This window comes from Battus philenor, unplaced genomic scaffold (assembly GCF_028537555.1).
Source record: "Battus philenor isolate CCGP_79_NKW_IND1 unplaced genomic scaffold, ilBatPhil1.0.hap1 SCAF_14, whole genome shotgun sequence".
NCBI classification, from domain to species: Eukaryota; Metazoa; Arthropoda; class Insecta; order Lepidoptera; family Papilionidae; genus Battus; species Battus philenor.
In genome coordinates this window covers 13,093,729-13,119,581 of record NW_027181676.1, presented here as the reverse complement: position 1 = coordinate 13,119,581, position 25,853 = coordinate 13,093,729, and the positions used below count along the sequence as shown (strand labels likewise).

The window sequence follows — 25,853 nt, the reverse complement described above, 5'->3', positions numbered from 1 at the left end:
TGGGTATCGTGAGGTAGCCGGCGGTCCTCATGGCACTTAAAAGGCTAGACGGTGGTGATCAAATATAGAGATCGAACTAGGAAGGAAGGTAGAGAGTGCCAACATCGCCTCCTAATAGGGGCTGCAGGATGTTATCATAGATTCTAGATAAATAACTGTGATAAAGTAACAAAAAAATAAGTTTAACAGCTGAGACAAACAGATGTATCAATAAAAATAAAAAAGTAAACATAAAAATTTAATATTGTAGGAAGTGTGGCGATAGATATAAGGCAATGTACAAATAAAATGTTAATAAATAGAGTGAAAGATATAGTGAAAGAAGAAAGAATGCGAGATTATGTGAAGGATGGAAGAAGAAAAATTAAGAACAAAATACTTTATAAATCAGTCAATGTAAATAAGGACTCATTCCTACTAAGTCAAGGTTCGATCCTCTAAGGCCGCACAGTGCAAATGCCATGTGGTTATTATAGACGAGTGACAACCCTAGCGGAAGTCCCATCGCGGGAACCCTATGAACGAAGTTTTTTTTTTACTCAAACACTGTGACATGCAAAAACGTGTGCAAAATAAAAATGGAAATAATAGACGTAAATGTAAAACAAAGGAATTGAGTTTAATGTTTTTTGGATCCTAAATCCTAATAATAAAAAGCGGAGTTACTCCATGTGTCTGTCGAATCGATCTAATCTTGGCCGTCTCTCGGTGAAATAGGTATGGTGAAATAGAAGTCTGCAAGGATCGACCAAAGCTCCTCCGGGAGCTTTGCCACATTAAAATAGACCTTAGGTAAGGTACCTTCAGCGCCTACCGCCTCGAACCCATGGAATCTGCAGATGCCATTTCGGCAGCAGTGGCAGTAGGACCAAAAAAAATATCGTCCTTATTTTTAATAACCACAGCAACATAGTACTTCTCATCTTGTAGTTTGTAATTAAAAACATGAAGATACGTAAGATTGTTTTGATTATACAACGGTGTCCAGAATTAAAAAAAGTAAGAACGACGAGCGTAAATGATCGGCATGATCAGACTAAAATTAAATTACTTTGGTTTCGAGTAAAATCATTTGTACGTATAACGAAACGACTGTACTGTTCAGGAATTTATTGCGTGTTCCTTGACTATTACACGTGATGCCAGGGGAAAACCCGTACATGGCTTATCGATTATGAACAAAAGTTAAAAAGTTAGTTGTGATGTTAACTTTTTTACCTTCTTTCTTTTACTTTTTTACCTCTCAGCACGAGAAGAGTCGCAAGGACCTTTCTAGAGTACTGCAAAAGTGTCATAGGAGAGACCATTTAAAAAAGGTAAAAAAAGGATATGAGAATAGTCAAAATAAATACTTAAAACTGTGATAAATGTAAAGAAAATAGGGAAGTAAAAATTTAATTATAAAAGAATGTAAATGTAAGAATAAAGCAAATAAATAAATAAAAATAAAGCAAAACGGAACAAGATGTAAGCTTGTATTCTGGTGGGAAAGCGACGAAAGTGAGATGATGAATGAAACGATTAATGAAAGAATAAATGCCATTGAGAGCGAAAAAAAATAAGAACGCAGATAATATGACAAAAAATATATTTTGTAAAATTAGTAAAGGGAAGTTCGAAACGCCCCTAAAAACAGAGGCCATAAAAAACCTCTCGGCTGAAAAACGGCTTCTACGCTAGGGGGTGATTAAGGTGTCTACCATACGAGGGCAATAAAAAAATCTCTCAGCTGGATTCTGGCTATTACGCTAGAGGGTTATCAGATTGTCCACCATACGGGGGCCATAAAAAACCTCTCGGCTGGAAAACGGCTTCTACGCTAGGGGGTGATTAAGGTGTCTACCATACGAGGGCAATAAAAAAATCTCTCAGCTGGATTCTGGCTATTACGCTAGAGGGTTATCAGATTGTCCACCATACGGGGGCCATAAAAAACCTCTCGGCTGGAAAACGGCTTCTACGCTAGGGGGTGATTAAGGTGTCTACCATACGAGGGCAATAAAAAAATCTCTCAGCTGGATTCTGGCTATTACGCTAGAGGGTTATCAGATTGTCCACCATACGGGGGCCATAAAAAACCTCTCGGCTGGAAAACGGCTTCTACGCTAGGGGGTGATTAAGGTGTCTACCATACGAGGGCAATAAAAAAATCTCTCAGCTGGATTCTGGCTATTACGCTAGAGGGTTATCAGATTGTCCACCATACGGGGGCCATAAAAAACCTCTCGGCTGGAAAACGGCTTCTACGCTAGGGGGTGATTAAGGTGTCTACCATACGAGGGCAATAAAAAAATCTCTCAGCTGGATTCTGGCTATTACGCTAGAGGGTTATCAGATTGTCCACCATACGGGGGCCATAAAAAACCTCTCGGTTGGAACACGGCTACTACGTTAGAGGGTGATCAGATTGTCCACCATACGTGCTTACTTCATATTGATTAAATTCCTACAGTGTGATTGACTGTAGATCTGTAAAAGCGTTAAAGGGATGAATGTAAAGCTCATATGTCAGAAAAAAACTTTAATGAATTTACACCTTTTTCAGTCATTCTTTATAAAGTGATCACTCTGAAATAATTATTATTATTTTTTAAATATAGAATTCAAAATAGGGTGTATTATACGTTTATAACCATGCGACCTGTATATTGCAGTACGCGGGCGGAGTGGCGTGTTTGGCGGTGAGCGAAGTGGCGTACGGCGCGTGGATGGCGGCGTCACTTGCGGCATGGTGGAGGTCGGCGCCGCAAGCGGAGCTCGCGCGGCGCGCAATGGATCTGCTGCATGATTTAAAACCGGCCTTACTCGCTTTCGAGCGGTACAGGGAATTCGCACGACCACTATATGACATTATTGAGGTAATATGTTATAAAAATAAAACTTATAGACATGTATATTGTTAATTCGCCAGTCTGTATTAATATAGCGCTCTTACAAGGGACAGATGAGAAGTAGGCGTCATAATTTGAAATAAAATAAAGATTCGTTTACACGTGGCTACTGTTATGCAAGGTGCACAATTAATAAATAAATTACTTTATATTAATGTAATCCTAAAATCCGTCATTTTGCGATTTACTCTGTAGTTTTTGAATTTTCTAAATTAATAATATTTTCTTATAAACACATGCATCTTTAATTTTGTAGTAGTTCAGTGCGTAGACGCCGTGCAATACATAAGCCTGTCCATGCGTGGTATTATGGTACCCAGGGGACGTTGTTCCATCTCTTGGCAATGTGGCATTCCATGGAAATGGGTAGGAGCATTCCTTGCAGCAACATCGCTTTCTGATAGAACTTGTGAAGGATGACAGAGGATACGTGAAAGTAGGAGGGTGTATATCCCTGTCCCGAAAGTAAGATAGGAGAAAGAGTATTAAAAAAAATGTGATAAGCCTTTGTGCGCAAAAATGCACAAAGCGTGAATTATATAAGATTGTATCTCGGAAATTGAACCGGCGATCTATGGTCGCAAGTCTAAGTCGTCTATCGCTGGTCTACTAATCAGAAAATCAATTACTATAGTTTTTAATAGTTTTTATTACACTTACTTACTCCGCTGGCTCAGTGACCCATAGTGGGTCTTGGCCTCCGAAGCGAGAGACTTCCACTTTCCTCTATCTTGCGCCATCGTCTGCAATTGGTTGACATTCAATTCGCGCAAGTCTGCCTTAACGCGATCGATCCAGCGATACCCGGGTTTACCCACTGGTCTTCGACCCCTCGGTTTTTCCAGGTACGCTACCTTCACGCTCCGATCCGATCCCATTCGCTCCCAGTGACTAAGCCAGCGGATTCGTTGAGCTTTATATTCGCCAATGATATTTAACTGTGCTACTAAAGTCTCAGGTTTTTATTATAGGCAATTTAAAATTTGACCTGGAGTCCACGGGCCAGCAAGAGCATTGTGGAACATTTGCTAACAAGGAGGACAGACTTCATGTTAAGACGCTGCACCCAGGTTTTACCCGGTCTTATTGAAAATGTGGGGGAGAGATCTATGTCCAGCAGGTGGACGTTCTATGGCTGAAATGATGATGAAATGTGACATAAACTATTTACAATTTTCAATAAAATAAAATGTTCATTATTCCAGGAGGTGGAGAGAGAAGCGCCCAACAATGCTGTTGTCATTGTCGTTTTTGGTGCCTTCGGGATGGTTCTGCAGGTATAAAAATTTACTAACAATGTACTATCTGTCTCTCACTTTAATATAATTTCTCTTTCTCTTTTTCTCTGTACCTCTATACTTATCAACTACTAGAGAATTGTATCCTAACAATGACAGTATTGAGAAGACTGATACGACCAAACGCCATCTATTGACTTTCCATTAAAACTACTTAAATAATGTTTCTTGATTTTTGTTAACTTTGTAATTTTTCTATTGTTTGACTATATAACAAGTCTCTTTTCGAGATGGGTATGGCTTTTAATTTACTAAGTACCTTTGTCCTAGTATATTTTGGTTTTGTTCCGATGTTTTTTTCTACAAAGGATGATTTGTTAGTCGAACTTATTTTAAACTTAAAACGTGTACCAGTATTTGAAGTAGTTATATGCAAATGAACTTCCAAAGTAAAACATTAGACCGCTCTGCTCGATGTGTAATAATTTTTATTGTTATATCCCTATAGAGCGGTGTTTCCTAACGGGGGCCCACGCACCTCAAAGGGGTAATTTGATTTTTTAGAGGGGCAATTCGAAAATGGAATCAATATGAGTGAGCTTTCCGGGCTATTTGAATGCAATGCAATGCAAAGTCAAGTTTAAAGTTAAAAGCAAATTCTTAAATAAATATGAATGTATACAAAATAAATGGTTGGGAAACACTGATATAGATAGCATAAGAAAGTTGGCATATTAAAAATAAATTCATGCTTAGATGTTATTGGATATAGCGCCATCTATCGGATGATTAAAGCATTAAAATAGATTTCAAAGAAGACGATTCTTTTTAGACGATATAGGAAGACGATGATCTTTGTAATAATTACGGTCTAAAATGACAAATTTAATCTTACCTAAAGTTAATAACTGTATAAAGAATGGAAACAAAGTAGTTTTTTCTTTAAATAATTATGATGATTATTAATTTTGTATCAAAATAAAAGTGAAATCAAGCATTTGAATTCTATAAGCCAAATTTATAAAATTTTATAATTGACAGACATTTATATCCCATTTCCTCTCGTGGGTCTCGTACGAGGTCACAGAAGGATCGGTTTCCAGATGATCAGCAGCGTCCTCTCCCTACCATAATACCACAATGCGATCGCCAACCTACTTGCCAAGTGTGGCGATTATGGTATATCCCCCATAGATATCTTTGGGGTTGCTTCTATCTTACAGAGGGCATCTTAGGACTGTAACAACAATTTGTACCAACTTATAAGAATATTAAACAATATTTTTGTGCGGCGTGTGAACATTTAATTTTAATTGAATAAGTCTATGCCTTGCCGTCCTTAGTGAAGCTGGTTGGTGATATAATTTGTGTATACCACACACAGATCGCGGCGTTTGTTATGGCGCGGCGGCTGGCGGTGCGGGCTGGGAGAAGCGGATCGCTGGTGGCCGGCGCAGAGAGCTGCAGCGAGGGTGAGGAGAAGAAGCCGTGTAGTTCCTGCGCACCTGACGACGACAGCGACGCCGACGCACCACCACCAGGCCGCCGCAAGACCGCCAACCTGCGAATGTACACAATACTCGACAAAATTTTCTAGCAGGTGATCACAGCTTTACCTCTATAAACAATCAAATTAGAAATCTTTTAATTCGAGCAGACATAACAGTTTCTCTTGAATCGTCAATTATTTCAACATTATAAGTAATAAGCTACCACTCGCTCAGAATGCTGACAGAAGAACCAACAAGACACTTATCAGTTTTTTTTTAAATGTAATTTAGCAATGCCCGATATATACATTTTATTTGGTAACTTTTTTACATATAAACCATATAAATGAGTTATTGTATTTACAAGACATATATGTAAAAGGATTATCAAATCAAGTTCTATACATTTCAATTAACTAAAAACATAATCTAAAATTGATTTTAGATTTAAAAAAGGTAGTTATTATAGACCTTGTAGAACTTTAACAGGTGGTGCAAAATTAATGTAATAATGTGAACGTGCCTTAACTTTTACAAATGGCGCTAAATGTCATTGTGCTTTGACATTTGTAATGTAGATATATAGATATACTTCATCGCTAGTTGACAAATAATTCTCTATATATCTACTTCTGCCCCACCTTATATATGCGATATTAAAGACGTAATTTAGGCGTCCAGTTTATTTCTATTTCTTGTAATTGTCATATTTCGGTCAATATTTTTATTTCACCACTAGAACTACGTTTTAAAATGTTATGAACACAAGTCTACGTTAAAAGAGACTATTTCTATTAAGATAATGTAGAATTATCATAATGAACAGCCACTACCAGATGCCATTAATCAACAATCCCATCACTCCAGAAATTGTTTGGATTTGAGTAAACTAAATAAAAACTTTCTTTTGAGACATCGTCATATCATCGACCCCATGATGGCTGGTCATGCGTTGCCCGTATCCAGGGACCCTGACTATGCCATCTGTCTACCTGGTGGAGGATTTACCCATACCGCGTCTACCGTCTCTTGGTCGCCACTTGAGAACCTTTCAACCATAGCAGCTATCTTCCTTCAGACGCCCCAGGCATAGTCAATACATAAGTAATATTTATTCCAGGACGAGGTGGACTCGGGTGCAGGCCCGAGTGGAAGGGGGCGTAAGCGCCGGGGGAGAAGACGCTCAACTCGAGCGGAGCCCACTCCAGAGGCAGGGGGGCATGTACCGAGGGATCCGCGGTGGGACGCCGTGCACGCGCAGTTTCGGGCGTCACGAGGGTCACACGCCCCCTCTGCACCGTCTGCCCCTCTTGCGCCTGTCGCTCCCCGGATGCCTCTTGCCCCTCGCGCGCCTCACACGCCTCACGCCGCGCTACTTATCCTGCGCACCGACCTCTAGCGTTAAAACTTAACACTATTTAAGTGATACTCTACCGGTATATTAAACATAAGGAACTCAGTTATGTATAGCATATAATGTCACCTTGACAAGTTTTTATCGGAATGTCAAATTTTCCATTATGAATCGCCATGACCTATAGCATGAAGAACCGCTAGCACATCTAGTGCCCTAGGAGTTTCGACTTAAATCATCCAAAGTGGTTTAAATTTCACTTTGTGAATAGATCGGTGCAGCCAGTAGGATGAAGAGCTTAAACTAATGCAGTTCAAGTCATTTTTGTGCGTAATATTTACGTATTTACATGTAAATAATACATCTGCGCGTACAAATGACTTAAACACCTTAACACGAAACGTCTTCCACCGCGTAAAATGTTGTTGACCTCTGTCCTGACGTATTATTTTTTAACATCGACCATACACTACGAAAATCGAGTCGTTTTACGAATTATTTCGAATTTCTTTAGATATAGCGTGAACTTTGTTACAGCGAAATTCTATAATTATAGAATAGATGAACCATATCAATGTAGCTAGTATTTGAATTCTTTGTTGTTCAACTAGATTTTGGTATGGTGCCCGTATATTTACCACGTTCACTGGTGCGTTATTTTTATACGTGTTTTTATATAAAATTTAGGATTGTTATGGTTAATGTTGGCTGCCTTGTCGATTGAAAAAATCCGCCAGGGGTTGCAAACATTTTTTTATTCGAAATTATTATTAATTCACTCATATAAAGTTCGTTATTTTTTATCGAAATAGATGCGAGTATCTTTTAGTCTACGAAGCTATTCGTAACGCATTTCTCTTTTAAACTATGACATCGTTTTGTATAAGTCTCTCTATTTCGATCAAAAGTACCCGGCTATTAATATTGCACATCGACCTTTGAAAAGAGACAATCGGCTAATTTAAGCTTTGTAGAGCGCTATCTCTGTCCCACGTTACCTATGTGACGTTTTGTCAGTTGTTGTATTTTGTGCGACAGAGATAACGCTCTACGAAGCCGAAATTAGCCAGTTGCCTGTTTTTAAAGATCGATGTGCAATATTTATTGCTGGTTACTGTAATTATATATACATTCAGAATTTTTTTTTGTGCGGTATGTGAAAATTTTAATCAAATCTGAACATAATTGACGAAGTTTTCATTAAAAAAGAGAAAAGTCGTCACTAAACTTTATTACCTACTATATGATTAAATAAAGTAGTAGTAAATGGTATTTTTACCAGTTTACCACAAGAAAGTTCAATGTTGTCAGACTTCTTGTGTCTTTTTTATACGATCCCCATCTACCGCACAAAAAACAAGTTTATGTATATTACATACATACATACATAAATTAGATATTAAGAAAAAGAAAGAAAAAAAAGAGAACTTTTCAAGTTTGACACATAAGTTAGGTGTTAATATTGAAAATTTATAAAAAATAACTATTTCTAATGTTTCCAAAAGTGAATTAAGATTTAGTAAATCAAAGGTATTACGTGTAGTAATTAAATATACTCCGCACTCGTTATATAAGACTTATGTAATATTGTTAGTAAACACTATGTATTGCGGAGATCGGATATTCTGACTTATAGAATAAGAAATTATGGAGGCTGCTTCTATTAATTCATTAAGAATTCATGAACCACTGCATGATCTTGGTTCTTCTGCAGATCTCGTTTCTATTCATTTGGGCCTACCCACAATGAATAACTTATATACATTTATATATAAATACACACACATATATATATATATATATATATATATATATATATATATAATACATTTAAACATGTATTCTTAGTATTTTATACTTATACTTTACATCATTTACAATGATGAGTGAAAGAAGAATCAAAACGAGACTAATTTGATAGAAACAAAAATCAAATTGACCACTCCCTATAGTAGTATTTTTCAACTTAAAGCTATGAAGGCTTGAAACACGCCTTGATCTAAGTGGAACCAATTGTTTTTTTTTAATTCTTTCCCAAGATTTATTATAATTTAAAAAATCTTTCATACCATAAAAGGATTTTCTTTTCAATTTTTTATTTAATAAACTTTATTATATGGAAATACATTGTAATACCGTACACGTTGGCCAAAGAAAGATTTATTGATTTGTTTGAATAATGTCACGAGAAAAATATCAAAGTAAATAAGATGGATTCGAGCTCTCTTATAATGATATAATTAATCTTAAAATAAAGTTACATGGGTTCAAAATGGGTCGTGATCCGAGAAGTGCCCACAGTAAACTCTACTTCTAGGTTTTTTGTGGTCACTCTCAAAATATCCTTAATACAGTATTAAAGATATTTATCACCAAGTTTTATTATCAGGTAAACTCTTCATAGTATTATATGATCCAGTGTCTTCTGTCGAGTCTATCAAACTAGTCTGTCTTGTCGATACATGGTCTCCAATCCAAAACCTTAAGGCTTCAACGGCCATATGTTTCAAACGCTATATGCATGCCCTCTGCCATTTCAACATGCTACTCTATGTAGGCTATTAATAAGGTATTGTTAAAGATATGTCGTCTCACTCGCACAAGCCGGTGTCTGTTTCACTTAATTCCATCTCGGAATTTTTTCCACACAGAAGTGCTTTCCATATTAAGCCGACATTTGAACTAATGTTATATTTGCTTCAGAATACCCGATATCCTGTTACTGTCACTGCCTAATAAAAACATAAATTAAATGATATATTTATATATCAGGACTGTACCTCGATTATTTGACAACAGTGGACTGTATTTTCCTTTTTTATGGCATTTGATTGTATTATGCGGACCAATAGAAACAGTCTGTATGTTATAGATATAAACTATATATTTAGAAACGAAAATGTGTTCTATAGTGTTCTCTGCTGTTTATAATAGTTAGAGAAATACTAAAATACTTGCCTTTAAAATGTTTTTCTTTCTTTTGAGCATTTCGTAGTTTTTTTTTACAAAATCGTGGACAAAGGCATTGTTTATTTTTTTTAAATAAAATATTTTAGTTCTTACCTCTTGCCATTACAATGTCCGCCCAAGTGCTATCTATCATGTAACCTATTATTATGTTGTCTGTCGTTAGATTTATATTTAGTCCATACATTTAATTAAATATCTTTGACAGGTTATAAAAAAAGAACAGACAGAAAAGGAAACTCAATTGTTTTTAATGTCTAATTTTCACAATATTATAGTATTAAATACCAAATACAGTATTCAATATAGTACTTTTTTAATTGAATGTAATATTTTTTTTGGGCAATAGGCAATGTTCGATGACGAGGTCTACGACGCAACATGCTTGCTTAGAAGAAACATATTCACTCTTTGACATGGAGACCAGGTTGTTCCATACCTTGGATGTTCACACTATTAAAGTAGTATTAAAATAATATAAAGTCTGTCTTGTTGTCCGAAGGAAGATACGCGTTATGTGATTGAGGAAAAAAATGACAGAGATATATGAAAAAAAAAACAATAACTTTTTTGTCTTAAGAGAAAATTACTTGCATTTTAAAATTAAAAAAAATATTAATGATTTTATTATTAATGTCAGAAACCCAAAATTACCTTTGAATTAATTTTAAGGATAATCAATTTGTTACTTGTGTAACTATTAAAAAAATAGTCGCATGTAAACACATCTTTACATTTTAAACATCAAATGTCTCTTTTAAGTGCATTTAAAATAATAAACATATGAAAGATATTTAATCAAATGTTGGAATAATGTTTTTCAAACGTTAAGATTATTCCATAGGTCTGTGATTTGCTATATAGATTGCCGTTGTGTATGTTCGTATAGAGAGCGATGCGAAGTTGCTAGCCGCGAGTTACAGGCGGTGGCGTTTCCACATTTTTGGTGCCAAATAGCTTTAAGGAGATAGCGTTTTGTTGCCATAGTTAAAGTTCTATTGCGGTTAGAGACGCTTCAATATTGCCACTATTAATTACCTAAATTGTTCTGAAAATTGTGTTTAAGTTTAAGCTTATGAAATATAAAAATCTGTTCAGTAAAATTTTAATAGAATATATTGAAGCGTCTCTAATATCATTATTAATAGTAATTGGATTAGGTGAAGCGATATCATGTATTTGCCTCGTGTTATAACATGGATATGCCCGCTTCTTTATTTTTATTTTCCTAATGAAATCATACAAAACCAAAGTAATGGTGGGTCTATGACTTCAATGTGACATTTTTGGATCCCTTTTATTCAATTTTGGTTGTGAAACTGCAATGGGTGGCCGTTATAAATTTATTGGCTAAAATTGATATAATAACAGTATTCTTCCATCTTACTTTATCTTTCTTAAGTTTACAAGAGGTGTGTTCATATTAAAATATAAGTTTAAATTCGTATTCTACGTATCGCTTCACTTATTCGGATCACTTTTAATGCATAGACAATAAGGTGCGAACGGGGATGTCCCGATATAGACAATAAGGCAAGACGCACACGCGTTGACATTTCACTTCGAATTTAGTACGTAAGATTTAAAGCAATAAAATCATATTTTTATATTTATTTCTTTTCCTACCTTTCTACCTCAATATAATACAGTAAAATCCTACTAATGGTAGTATGTATTGTCGTCCTATACCTTCTCAATGCCTTATAATAGATATTCCAGATATTTTTATTGAAATAGACATTTACATGCTTTTTTGAATCGTCAATAACTACTAGAAAGCTACCACCGGCTCTGAATGCTTATCTGCTGTGAAGGGCCAGCCAGAAACCCAATAAATGCTCTTTTTAAATAAAATTTAATAAAGTTTCATATTCATTAAATACACTAAGTTCTACACATTTCAATCAACTAAATACTTAAATAGAAATTGTTTAAAAATACTTTTAAAACAGAAAAGTTAGTCTAAGATATCTGATTGAACCTTATTATGCTGGATGTCTGAAAATTTTTATCATACCATTTTTAAGCTATTTCGTACTATATGTCTCAATTTTTTGGAGCAACGAGGATCATTTTCTGGTGCATATACTCCTAGAACCCGCATTCTTCGACAACAAAAACCTTTGCATTGCTCCGTGGTAATCATTTAGTATGCCTGGGATATTTAGTAATTATAATGAAATAATTAGATAATTTCTTTTTAAAAAATGTTTGTCAATAGTGAGAATTGTCGACGTACGATTACGGATTTTAACCTGAAATTTAAACATATAACTTATATCTTATTGAATATAGAACATATACCAAGCAACCGTCACAATATCAATTTCTTTAAAAACATATCTTAGGAAATCTCTCAAGTAACTAATAACCCGCACAGCTTTTACAATAATTAAAGAAGCTGCATTGCCTCGTAATAAAATAACGTAAGCTATGGGAAATAACTAAAATAAACGAGACTAGCTGTATTTACGTCCGTTAACTGTCTTACTTTATTAATTGCAAAGACGGCCGAGCTATGTTCGCCTACGTGTGTTGAGAGTTGGATTGCTGCTATTTGATTTCTTTAAAGCCTCTCACGCACGGCGACGTCTTGTAGCGATAGTGTCGCGCGTTTAGTTATCTCGCGACAAATTAATTACTTACGCGTGTTAGTCACATTTTCAACGCGCGATAGAGATGCCAACACGCTATGGTAGCGATGCCAACGAGGTACAGTAGCGATGCCAACACGTTACGGTAGCGATGCCAACACGCTACGGTAGCGATGCCAACGAGGTACAGTAGCGATGCCAACACGCTACGGTAGCGATGCCAACGAGGTACAGTAGCGATGCCAACGAGGTACAGTAGCGATGCCAACGAGGTACAGTAGCGATACCAACATGCTACAGTAGCGATGCCAACGAGGTACAGTAGCGATGCCAACACGTTACGGTAGCGATGCCAACACGCTACGGTAGCGATGCCAACGAGGTACAGTAGCGATGCCAACACGCTACGGTAGCGATGCCAACGAGGTACAGTAGCGATGCCAACGAGGTACAGTAGCGATGCCAACGAGGTACAGTAGCGATGCCAACGAGGTACAGTAGCGATACCAACATGCTACAGTAGCGATGCCAACGAGGTACAGTAGCGATGCCAACGAGGTACAGTAGCGATGCCAACACGCTACGGTAGCGATGCCAACACGCTACGGTAGCGATGCCAACACGCTGCCGTAGCGATGCCAACACGCTGCGATGGTGATGCCAATACGCTGCGGTAGCGATGCCAACACGCTGCGGTTGCGATGCCAACACGCTGCGGTTGCGATGCCAACACGCTGCGGTGGCGATGCCAACACGCTGCGGTGGCGATGCCAACACGCTACGGTAGCGATGCCAACACGCTGCCGTAGCGATGCCAACACGCTGCGATGGTGATGCCAATACGCTGCGGTAGCGATGCCAACACGCTGCGGTTGCGATGCCAACACGCTGCGGTGGCGATGCCAACACGCTGCGGTGGCGATGCCAACACGCTGCGGTTGCGATGCCAACACGCTGCGGTGGCGATGCCAATACGCTGCGGTGGCGATGCCAACACGCTGCGGTTGCGATGCCAACACGCTGCGGTTGCGATGCCAACACGCTGCGGTTGCGATGCCAACACGCTGCGGTGGCGATGCCAACATGCTGCGGTGGCGATGCCAACACGCTGCGGTGGCGATGCCAACACGCTGCGGTGGCGATGCCAACACGCTGCGGTGGCGATGCCAACACGCTGCGGTAGCGATGTCAACGCGCTGCGGTAGCGATGTCAACATGCTACTGGACGTCGCGACGCGGTGGTTACCTAAACGCGTTTGTATCGCGACAGTATTGTGTTTGTATCGCGTGTGCATCGCGACTTAACTGTACTAGAGAGCGAATAGCTATTTATTGATGCGGACATACTACATTGCTACAAAGAGTTGCCGTGGGCGAGGAGCCTTAGAAATGCCGCATATCAACGAATGAATTGGTTAAAGTAAACTTTGTTAATTATATTTGATCAAATTTTGAACTTCGAACCAATTACACAAATGTTTTAAATAAACATGATTTACCAATTCTGGAAAAATTATTCGTCATATATTACTAATGTAAATTAGACATAGATTTATTCTAAGAATTCGGGTATAATTCATATAAACGCAACGGCGATAAGATTTAATCGTATGGCAGCTGAATCGGATCAAACGTCGTGGTTCTGATAGTGCGGTATCTTATCTGGTCTACGTAAAAGAATCCAAGACTCTGCAGTGGTAAGGCGTGCGCTGAGAAATACGGTGCCTAAATTTACAAATGTCAACTTACATGATAATGCATTTAATAAAATCGAAGTGACGTTATATGTGAATAAGTGAGACATAAAAGATTTTACTTCAGTGATATACAGGATGATTTGAATAATATCGTGTACATACAAAGGATAATGTGATCACTCAGAAATACGTCACATTTTTTTTTCTATTGTACAAAGTCTGAATCAACAGATAATAAACAATAATTAAATTTGATATGTAGTTATCTGAATTTTAAAAATATTTTTTTTTAATTTATCATCGTATGAATATTTATTGTTTTTAATGATACTGTATATACTTTAACAGTCCTATATATAGTTATATATCCTTCAGATGGTTTAGTGGTGGTCACACGAGTGATCAGATAGTTTACCACGAAGATTGGGACAGAACTGTCGACCACGTGTTTGAATAAGTGGTCATTCTATTTATAAACAAATATTGGAAAAAATATTTATTTATTCATTGTAGTGTAGTGACTATCAAATGCGACCGAACTTGTAAAGTGAACTGACGTAGCAAATGTTACTTTAGTGCAGTGACAATCACATAAATAGTACGACAGAGTAGTGACGATCACATACGTGCGTGATTTATAGTGTGACGATCACATAAACACTAAAACAGTGATACAACAATGTTCAGAGATGACGACCATATAAAAATAATAAAATAGTGACGATCATATAAATACAGTCGCATTGTTATTCCGACAGTGACGTATGTTAACAAAGGAAATTCAATAATGATCGTATATATTCGTAAAGTGACGATGCAAATTATAATAGTGTTGTGACAATCACAGAAAATCTAGGACAGTGAATAAATACATTTACCAAATATAATGGCGCGGTGTGTGCGTGCTGTTCCCGCGATTTTCATGCAACTAAATTTGTTGCTAATGGTAAGTGATGAACCAATAAATTTAAATCTTTCATACCATAGTTGCAAACCTGACAATGTTAATGATTTTATTACTGATTTATTTTACATTTTTTTGTTTCAAAAATACTCTTTCTTCCATCTCATTTTCGGGACAGGGATATACGACCTCATACTTTCACCTTCTCTCTCTCATCCTTAACAATTTCTATCATTAAGCTTACATTCAACGTAAAGCATTGACCCACATTAACTTTACCTTCTATCCCTGCCTCCCATCCTTTTACTTCACACACCTTTTGTTACACGGTTTTATTTTGCCTAATTACGTCACCCACCCTGCAAGTAAACCGTTAGAAAGTATGACGGCTCTCTTTCTCATTCTAAAGGGAAGCGATGTTGCCGCAAGCAATGCTCTACCCATTTCAATTTAAGAAAAGGAACAAACACAGAGTGGCACTAATCGGTGTAACATAACTCGTGAAGATGCCCCGTGGAGGGGTGAAACACACGTTGAGTGATTTGCGATGGCAGTTGTGTGATTCGCATTGTTTACCGCATACGCATTTATCAGCGGGCTAGCGGGCGGTGCACTTTGTTGCACGACTACGACTGCATGTGCGAAGTGGCTAAACATTGGTCCTTTTCTTACTTAGGATGGACTTTCGCAAAATAACGCCTGATTCTTTTAAACCAATTCAATTTCGAAGGCCAATCTAAGCCTTCCATATAAGGACAGGAAGTAATTGCATGCACCACTGTATGGTCCAACACTGAGTCACAGATGCACGAAGCAGGACCTTTGAGCTTAAATCTATATTTATTTTACTTTTAAAATTTCCACAAAAAAAAATAGTTAGTTGACATTGAAAATACGACGCAAAAGATGTGAATCTTAATTTGAAGAAAAAGTAAAATAAAAACTTGGATGGAGAGTAAATAAATGATTTTTGGTCATAGTTTAATCACCCAAAGATATCTAAGAAGAAATATATAGTATAATCAGCACGTTTGGCAGGGGGGTTGCCGATCGCTGTTTGTTGGTAAGCAGAGGACGCTGCTGTCAAACCTTTAGGAAAATTGTTTGCAAGCAATGGCAATCCTATATGATTAATGCAAAAGTGTGAATTATCTAAGATTGTATTTCGGAAATCGAACCCGCGACTACGAAGTCTCAGTCGTCCACCGCTAGGCTATCACTCCTCATAAATTTACATACCGTGATTAAAAAAACAAATTCACCTCAAAGAAACACAAGATGAACACAAATTATTTACATTTACAAATCTTTAATTACGCTATTAATAATACAAAATATCGATTGTTTTAATATTTTTAACATTATAATAATGATATCATTTTGACATTTGACACATTTTGTAATTTATAAATAAAAAAACAAACAAAGGAATTATCGATAAAGCAGTTAGTCATACACGTCCAGTTGCGTACCTGGGGGAGGCGGTGGGTGCGGTCTGCACCGGGCGGCACTTACCTTGGGGCGGCATTTTTTAAATTTACTTATAGTTGTAAAAAGCAACATATTCATTTCATATTTATTTTCTTTCTTGAATAATAAATTAAAATTCTGTTCCCAACATTGTAATTTTGTTAAGAATTTTTTAACAATTTCAATCAGTGTCGCTAGTTGCGAAAGAAGCTTCTCAAAATTGAAGTTGATAAAAAATTATCTTCGTTCTACAGTGAGTCAATTAAGACTACAAAATCTTGAATTATTGCCAATAGAACAAGAAATTACAAATAATATTAATTTTGAGAGCATTATACACGACTTTTCTAGTATGAAAGCTAGAAAGAAGAGTAGATATTACATAAATATGTTTACGAGTGCATACACATATGTCTAAAAAAAATTTACTCTGTGTATTAATTAATATTGATTAAATAACTTAATAATTTATTTATGTGTATTAATTTATAAAAAACCACTATTTGATTGACTTATAATAGAAGGGGCGGCAAACTAGAGATCGCCCCGGGCGGCAAAAGTTCTTGGTACACCACTGTACACGTCCCTTTAAAAACAACAAAGATGGCGAACGTTGGAGCAATCTAAGAATTTCAACAATCAGACATTTCCCTCGGTGTTTTAATACAGAAGTCTACCACTCATATGTGTTACCAGTGGAAATGCGATCTTTCACTCTAAGCCTCTTTGGAAAACTCAGAGGGAATCAGGAATGAGGAGGTCCGTGGATGACCGAAAGTACTAATATAACCTTCATTGGAGAGATGATTGGCAGCACCATAAGGTTCTGAACTGGATCCTATCGACCTGCAAGCGGAACGTACCACATCCACCCACAAAGAGGACAGAGTACCTAGTTTAGGTCGACCAAAGACGCTGAATTCCGCTTCCTACCCGATCTTTTACTAATCTATGGAGCAGGGCTATGTCAGCTGTGGACGTCCGATGATTAAAATGATGAACATTATCTGGGGTCCTTGATGTTGTGCGTATAATAACAACATGCCCACTATAGCAAAGATACCACGTTTGATCATCTGAATTCAGTCCTATTAGAAATAGGTGGGTCTATGTCCAGTAGTGGGCTACGTATGGCTAAAATTATTAGGATAAACTGTCAAAAAAGCTATTTTTTGTAAATATTATGCTTAAGACATTATCAATTCTATTTTTTTTTTTGAATATTTCTTTACACCGGCTTTACGAACACATCTTTTTGTATCATAATTCGTTTTATTAATAATACGAGTAAGATATGATAAATAGAAAAATCTTTATATATTTGGATGGTAATATGAAATAAATGATTACAACACATACGTAATTTATTTTTCGATGTACTGTGAAATTAATGTGTTATTGTATGTAATATAATAAAGACATTTTGTTAAAATTGATAATTATACTGACCTAATTTGCGTAACCTTAATTATTTATTTATTTACTATTTTCGGCAGCGCAATCTTATCTATCTAATCGCGTACAAATTTCTTAGAGGCGAGAAACGTTCTCTTTATAAGGTTAGTGGTTTTATAGTGATTCATACGAGTGTTCAAGATATTCAAATTAAGAATATGGTTTAAGACTGAACCAAGAAAAGGAATGAGTAATATTGAATTTAGAGTTCTATTAACCAATATATCAAAGCCTAAGACATTTTTTTCCATTAGAAATTACTTAAATCTGATTTATATTAAATAAATCTGATTTACTTGTTCTATTGTAGGCTAAAAATATAGCTCGAGCTAAATATGTATAGACTAAAAATAAATTAAAAAATATATTTTTTTTGTGGCCTTTAATTGAAGATCAACTTAAAGAAAGGGTTTCTACTTTCTACTTATTGATGTGTATAAATATATTCAAAAATAACTAAACATATACATATATATGTTAATGTACCATAAAAAACAAGTATAAAAATAAATTGTACTATATTATATAAGAAGCATAGACCTGAGTAAATTTTTACACTCATTATTTTATACTATATAATAACATACATCTAAAGAATATAGCATAAGACGCTATTGTAATAAATAGACATAAGATATAAGGAATGAGTTGAAGAATGAATGGAAAACTATGTATGTAATGTAGAACAAAAATGACCGATTTTGTAACGTAAAAGAAGAAAGATTGCGAGATAATATGACGCATAAAAGTAGAAATAAATGTAAATTATGGGAAAATTATTTACCCTAAAAACTAACTATAAAACCCCACCTTTCAACACGGTGGAGGAAAACGTGAGGCCCCCATAATTCGGGGCAAAAAAATACATATATATGTTCACTCACACAATTAGAATATAATTAACACATACATATATACATTTATAATTAATATATATTTTGTAGACTGACACAATTAGAACAGACAACATATATGCAATCAATATCAAACAGTAACATAACAATAGTAAGCAGAGGTACCCCAGCGGTACAGGACTGAGATTTACGAACGTGGGTCGCGGATTCGATTCCCGTGATACAAAGTTATTATAATTCTTACTTAGTGTATTAGTTACCGTATGCAGTTGCCGACGAAATTATTACAAATCTTATGAAACCTAGAGAATGGTATTATACCAGATTATCTATATTTGTAATGGTCGCCTTATATGCCATCGCTAATTTTCTTCTTTATTTTTGATTTCCAATGTTAACATTTTACTAGTGTTATGCACATCTGTCAATATAAGAACTAGTTTAAAGATTTACTGCAATTGTTTCTCGTATAAGTATCTCTCGTATATGTATATTGAAGATCAATCTATAAAAAATAATACTGTACATCTGCGTCTTCCACAGATGTACGCAGGTGCGGGTTTGGCTACAGCTGCAAGACTAAAATGGGATCCCAGCACTTACGTGGCCTTGCGCGAAGTCCTGCCCCGGGAGTATCGAGCTGGTGCCGTGCTGATTTTGGCTGCCAGTCTGTCGCTGCTCACCCTGACGCATCTGGCACTGCTCGCTGTTTATTTGCGACGGGCCAGAAGACTTCTTCTTGTGACGGTTGATAAACCTTATTATACACAGTAACAATATTTATTTATTTTAATTAGTAACTACTTTTAGTATCTAAAGTAAATTCATCATCATTTGCTGTCGTAAGAGGCGGCTAAAAGGGCATCGGGATCGCGGGCGTTGAATGTGTTGACCTCCTTCGTCCACTCAATGCAAACCTGAGAAGGTCAGCAACTCGAAGTGGTCTCGTGATGCAGCACAGCGAGGACACTGGTGGAGGCACAAGTGCCTCATAAAAAACGTATCATCATTTAAATCATGGCCGCTCACAACCTGGCTTATTGGAAATCTATAGAAGAAGCTTATATTTATAGGTCGTCATTCGGCTGAAATTAGCGCTACGACTGCTGCACATGGATACTGTTCCATGCGGAACAACTAAGAAATGTCAATTAAAAACTATAATAATAATTATTATTACAGTACGCAGCGCTGATGGCAATGATGGTGAGCGTGCAGACAGCGTGGGGCTGGTGGACGGCGGCGCGTGTGTCTGCGTGGGCGAGATCTGCAGAAGCGAACGAGCTGCACCGAGCCATGCAGATCAAGGAACATCTAACACCACTGCTGCAAGACCTGGCGCATTGGCATCCACTACCGCAGAAGATTAACGAGATCATGAAGGTTAAAATCCATAACATTGTGGTGGAGTTTAACAGGATAGGTGGGCAATGTTAGAGACAACACCTAACGCACTGGAGCACAAATATTAAAACGCTTGGATGAAAGATAGACGGTTTATTTTAAAAGTCATCCGCCTACAACTTCAGACACACCAACGCCGTAATAAATTATTTGTCATACGAATGAAATAATTTTTATATAAAACTTTCACACTCATTTGTAAATATTAAACATTGATTCAAAATTAATGTTAGATAGTATTTAATTCCATATTCCATCACAGCAACAAAGATTTAATACAAAATCACAAACAATAACACATATTTCACTCGCCGTTCGCTATTATTATATTTCGTAATATTTTTCGGCGCGAGACGCGGTTTTGACAACCGCTTACAAATCATACGCCGCGCGTTCTTAGTTTTTGCGCATGCGTAGACCGATGGATTGACAGATAAGCGAAAGCATATTGACAACTGTGATTATTTCGCTACAATATTTTTGTTTAAGAAATATAGATCTACATAAGAAACAAGGTCACCGATATAGTTCGACTGAAGTGCAGTCAGCGACGCACATCACTCGTGCAACCGAAGGCTGTTGGGGACGAAAGGTTCTCGAGTGGTGACCATGAGGTAGACGCAGGGATAGGCCTCTAGATTTAGCGACAACATTGTTATAGTGACATAAAGTCATAAGACATTTTTAAAAAATGTAAACAACAAAAATAAAAAAAAATGTAAAACCAAGTGATATTGTAATAATCCTTTATAGAAACAAAATAATAAAAATGTAAAAGAGTAATGAGGGACGTATCAAAGGCATTACAGAGCGAAAGGGAAAGAGAAGAATTGTGGCAAGAATGAAAAGAACGAAAGATCATACGATGTATGAAAGACGATAATGAAAATAAAAAAAATTAAATAGTGTTGAATAGTCCCTGTCCCACACAAGATAGGGGGTACGAGAGGCTCCCAATAGCGGGGGCCATACATAAATAAAGTCATAGGACGTAGCATAAAACGGATCATCGTGACGACGTTTTAAGAAGGTTTTGTGTGCGCGTCTATTGACTGACAAGATAGTGCTGACGTCAACATTTCAGCCGTAGGCAGAGACCCCATTCCAAAGGTTCTGTAGGAAGCAGCCTCCATTAGCTTTTATATAATATGCAATTTTATTCTAAGCATTAGGAGAAGTGTGATCAAATATTTCAGTTCTTACGTATTTTATTCTACTCCTGTCTTACTTTGTAAGATTCTTGTAATGTCATTAAATTCATAAATCGATTCTTCGTCAACAGGAAGCAGAGAAGGATGCGCCGTGTAACGGGTATATTGCTATAGCAGCGATAGCGTTTCTACTGGTGCTCCAATCTGCAGCTGCCAGTCTGGCTTTGCTTCTGGCAGCTCGCACCAACTCATCTCGTGCTGACGAATCTACCAGGTACTGCAATATTCTCTTAATGCAATCAAAAAACTACTGCACTCTACCAATACATTTACATACATACACCATTTTTACTTTCAATAATGATGTTTTTACTGTCAATATGTTATTTGATTTTTTTTAATGAAACTAACAAAATGCTTCTTTTTCAGTGTCAGTGGAAGTAACGATAGTGAAAGAAGACCTCTACGTGCTATTTATAAACATGGACGTTTAGTAATGGTGTAGTGATCTACCAATATTATATACAGGATGATTGTTTATAGATGTGAAAGCTATAAAGTGGTTAATGTCTGATTTATTTTCTGTTAATCAAAGTATGGTACATCTTATTTAACAATCAATGGTTTTAGAAATAATAAATAACCTAATGATAATATAGTAAACAAAAACGTTCACAAAATACAGATTACTATATATTAAAATTAATAATTGTTTATTATGTTCCTGTAGACTTTGTATTGGCGGAAATTATTAGCCTATCGCATTCCAATATTAAAGATTGATTAATGTAATATATTTCAGATTGATCACTTTATACAGGTGATTGCAATTACATTTGAAAGATGTTTACTGATAAATGAGCTATATATTAACTCCTTTTAAAGATTTTACACCTATGACCAATCTCCCTTTATATCTATCAATATCTCATGGAGTTCAACGGAATATGATTTTATTTTGTAATAGGAGGTAAGAGTTAATACTAGAAAACGCACAGTCTCAATTGTTAGTAACGACAAGTTAAGAATGCATTTACATGTGGGTAAAATATCAGTCTAAATCTATCGTTTGAACGATACAGGCGCGTTTTCTATTTAGGAGAAAAAAAATATTTATATATATGTAGATATATGTATATGTACATATATATAAATTGTAACGACTTTTATGTTTAGATACTCAGAATAGTAATAATTAAAATAACCTCTTATTAACATACTACTGCGATCAAAAGTAACGTGAAATTGTCATATAAAACTCCCGGCCAGTGGTATGGCAAGTAATTTTTTTCCTAGATTGTAAGGACTGTCTATAATATTTGCCAGCTGTCTGTGTATCAAAAATTGGAATATCATTTGCTCAATACTAACCATTTTCAAGGATGTTTTGAGTCTCAATAGTGAAGTCTCGATTGGTGTCAAAATTGCTTAATTTCTTGGAAAAAAAAAGAACTCTACTGACATCGTTCCGCCGTATTCGTTTGATTTAACTTCGAGCGACTTCAGGCTATTCAGCAAACTTAAAAAGCCAATTCAGGTTCGACGTTTTGACATAATTGAAGACACACAAAGGTATTCTACGAAGTTCTTGAAGTCTGTACTGGAAAAAAGACTTCCGACTGTTACGGAACTGTAAAAATCGTTGTTAAAAGTGCATTTTATTGGACGACGATTACCTTGAAAGAGATGAAATTGTTTTGGAAGGTTAAATAAAAAAAAAACATTTTATAAACAAATTCACCTTACCTTTTGATTATGGTATTATTATTATTTTAGAATAAAATTGTCGTGTTCATATAAAAATATGTTAAAAAATGAATTTTGGAGAAAAAAATCTTTAATAACTTTTTTACTTTTGATAAAAATTTGTGGTTGCAAAATAAAGCACTGCTACTATTAATTGGTTTAATTTATCCTCTATCATCATCATTATAGATCCCTATAGATTTAGTTTTACTCTTAAGACTGGTTGGTCCACCTTGTGGTCCACGTCCACGTCTCTCTTCTCCAGAACCTGATGGATCCAACTGTTTCTTATTTTACTGTTTCGCTTCTTGTTTTACTGTTGATGTCATCTGTTTCTATGTGGCCTGGCTGTTGTCACTTCAACTTCCAACCTACTACGTTATATCATTCACTTTCGTTCGTCTACGGATATTCTTGTTACTGATTCCATCTTATAATATCATATAATAATCTTTTGAATCCGATGTACATGCACACGGTTATTAAATATACTTGTACAAAAGATATTCATGTACAATTTAAAATTTGTTGTCGTCGTGGATAGATTGTCGTATGTGGGTATGTCCCCGCTAGGTTGACCATCGACATGTTTAATATCTCGGGAAATCGCTGAATGTGAGTAGCGCAACTCACTCCATCGTGGAGATCTTTGGACTCCTATGCCTCGCAGTGGGCATAAGACGTTCGAAAATACTATTAAAAATATCATTAATACTTTATTTTTTTCTATGAATGAGAATGTTATAATAAAAAGAAAATTCGACTGAGTTTTGACCCGTTTGGAGTCCTCTTTAAGGATGACATTATATGAAGCATAATTTAATCCAGCTTCTATCAAATTCGACTCTTCTAGCATTCTCCTCACAAGAGATTAATATAGATGATAGGTGAATAACAAAATTAATAAAATAAATACAGGTTAAGAGTCTATTCGTCTGTGGCGTTCATTAGAACGCACGCAAATTTATTATCTATAAACGCATCTATTTTTGCATGCCCATTCTTAAACTCAGTACATCTAGCCCACTCTCTGACCCGCCGCGCTACCGAGCGGACGTGTCGCTTCAACCGCTGTTCAGCAAAGGAAATACTTATAACTCAGATTGAGATTTCTTGTTCTGTGATATTATATAAGTTTAACCATCCGGCATGTGTTTTTCTTTACATCGAATTATCTATTACGGGACGAGGGGCCTGTACTAACGAACACCCCTCACGTCATTACACTGACATTATCAATAAAAGGTCAAAGTTCACGTAGTAGTTGTTAAGCTGACAAAACTATTATAAGAAGCTATTCATAATGACGTTGATTTTTAAACGGTTTTATTTAGTTCGACCCGTACGGAATTTATTTATTTGGGTCAAAATTAGAAATTGAAATTTAAGCACCTTCCCGTTGTCAGATTGATCTGAAATTTGGTACACACATTTAATTTAGATGTCAATACAAAATAATAAAATCAATAACATTATAAATCTAAGATGGCCGCCGATACAAAATGGCGGATTACATATTTTTCCTTAACCCCCTCAATATGGGTATCAAATGAAAGGGCTACACTAGTAAAACACGATGATTATGTCAAAATTTAAAATTCAAGATGGTCGCCGTTCAAATATGGCGGACTAGGTACATATTTTTCCACAACCACCAAAATTTGGGTATCAAAAAACCGTTTAACTTAAAAGTTTTTGAAATGTATTTTTTTCAAGCTGTATACAGTTCGATTTTATTAAGTACTTAACAGTACGTAAACTAGTACGATTCAATAAACGAATATTTAAATGCCAAGAATCCTTGACTGTGATGTCGCCTGATTAATTTGATTTCATTTGAGCTATATCTTATAAAAAGTATAAGTCGTTGTTAAACTTTATTAAAAAATAAGTTGTTGTGGAGTTTCTTCCGGCTTCTTCTCCACAACTATAACACCTTGCGAAGCAGAGTAAATAAATGAAATAGATTAAAAATAAATAGATAAGAACGTCAATAAAATTTCCTATATAAAGGTATTTTATCTTTAAACCTGATGTAATATTTTTATATATCTATTATTCAGTTCTTCAATATAAGCGTATTGCAATTGCAACAAGGATATACGCAGTATCAGTGATAATGAAACAGCTGTTATGAATAGTTCAACATTGACTGTATTAGATCAGAATTCGAGAACCGGCGCTCGTGGCGCGGACGCCGTGCAAAAATATATAACTGTGCATCGCCGCGGTACTTCACAACAAGTTTATGTATACATATATATAGCTATGATTTACATATATCCACTACGTAGTCAACAAAAATATAGAATTATGGGGTTGAGCAACGCGCCTTTGTTAATTCAATATGGGTTTATGTCCTTTGTTGCTCGACAAGATCGTTTAGGTTGAGCAGTTAAATATATAGATTCAGACTGTAGCAATAAATATTGACTCAATTGTTTCGTCGACTCAATTTTATTATGGTATTTGTTATGGACGAGCTACTGTTGGATGTCTTCTCAGGTGATTACATTAGACATATCATTAAAGTTGAGCGCTGAGATTGCTCAGACGTTCACAATAAGTATTGACTCAATTATCTTGTCGACTCAATTCTATAGTGCAAATATCTTAGCTTAGTTACCAATAACTTTCT

The 25,853-nt window shown here is 36.0% G+C and overlaps 2 protein-coding genes across 2 annotated transcripts in view; both read left to right on the top strand.

The window, feature by feature from the left end:
* The window catches only part of LOC137933833 (uncharacterized), a 46,270-nt gene extending 39,123 nt beyond the window's left edge, over positions 1 to 7,147 (top strand). The window contains exons 3-6 of the mRNA XM_068777898.1: positions 2,655 to 2,858; positions 4,097 to 4,168; positions 5,514 to 5,729; positions 6,740 to 7,147. Of these exons, the coding sequence (XP_068633999.1) occupies positions 2,655 to 2,858; positions 4,097 to 4,168; positions 5,514 to 5,726 (489 nt within the window). The 3' untranslated portion in view covers positions 5,727 to 5,729; positions 6,740 to 7,147. The remainder of the gene's footprint in view (positions 1 to 2,654; positions 2,859 to 4,096; positions 4,169 to 5,513; positions 5,730 to 6,739) is intronic.
* Positions 7,148 to 14,593: 7,446 nt separating this feature from the next.
* On the top strand, positions 14,594 to 22,023 carry LOC137918400 (uncharacterized). Its single transcript, XM_068761198.1, has 5 exons — positions 14,594 to 15,177; positions 19,458 to 19,661; positions 20,097 to 20,297; positions 21,601 to 21,743; positions 21,899 to 22,023. The coding sequence occupies exons 1-5, from the start codon at positions 15,118 to 15,120 to the stop codon at positions 21,972 to 21,974; spliced, it is 684 nt and encodes a 227-aa protein (XP_068617299.1). The 5' UTR covers positions 14,594 to 15,117; the 3' UTR covers positions 21,975 to 22,023.
* The last annotated feature ends 3,830 nt before the right edge of the window (positions 22,024 to 25,853 follow it).

Bases quoted from the DNA above. Each gene is read 5' to 3' on its own strand.
- LOC137918400 (XM_068761198.1), top strand. From the start codon at position 15,118: ATGGCGCGGTGTGTGCGTGCTGTTCCCGCGATTTTCATGCAACTAAAT. The intron at 19,662-20,096 runs GTTGATAAACCT...TTATTATTACAG, and splicing joins GAAGACTTCTTCTTGTGACG to TACGCAGCGCTGATGGCAAT. The intron at 20,298-21,600 runs GTTAAAATCCAT...CTTCGTCAACAG, and splicing joins AGATTAACGAGATCATGAAG to GAAGCAGAGAAGGATGCGCC.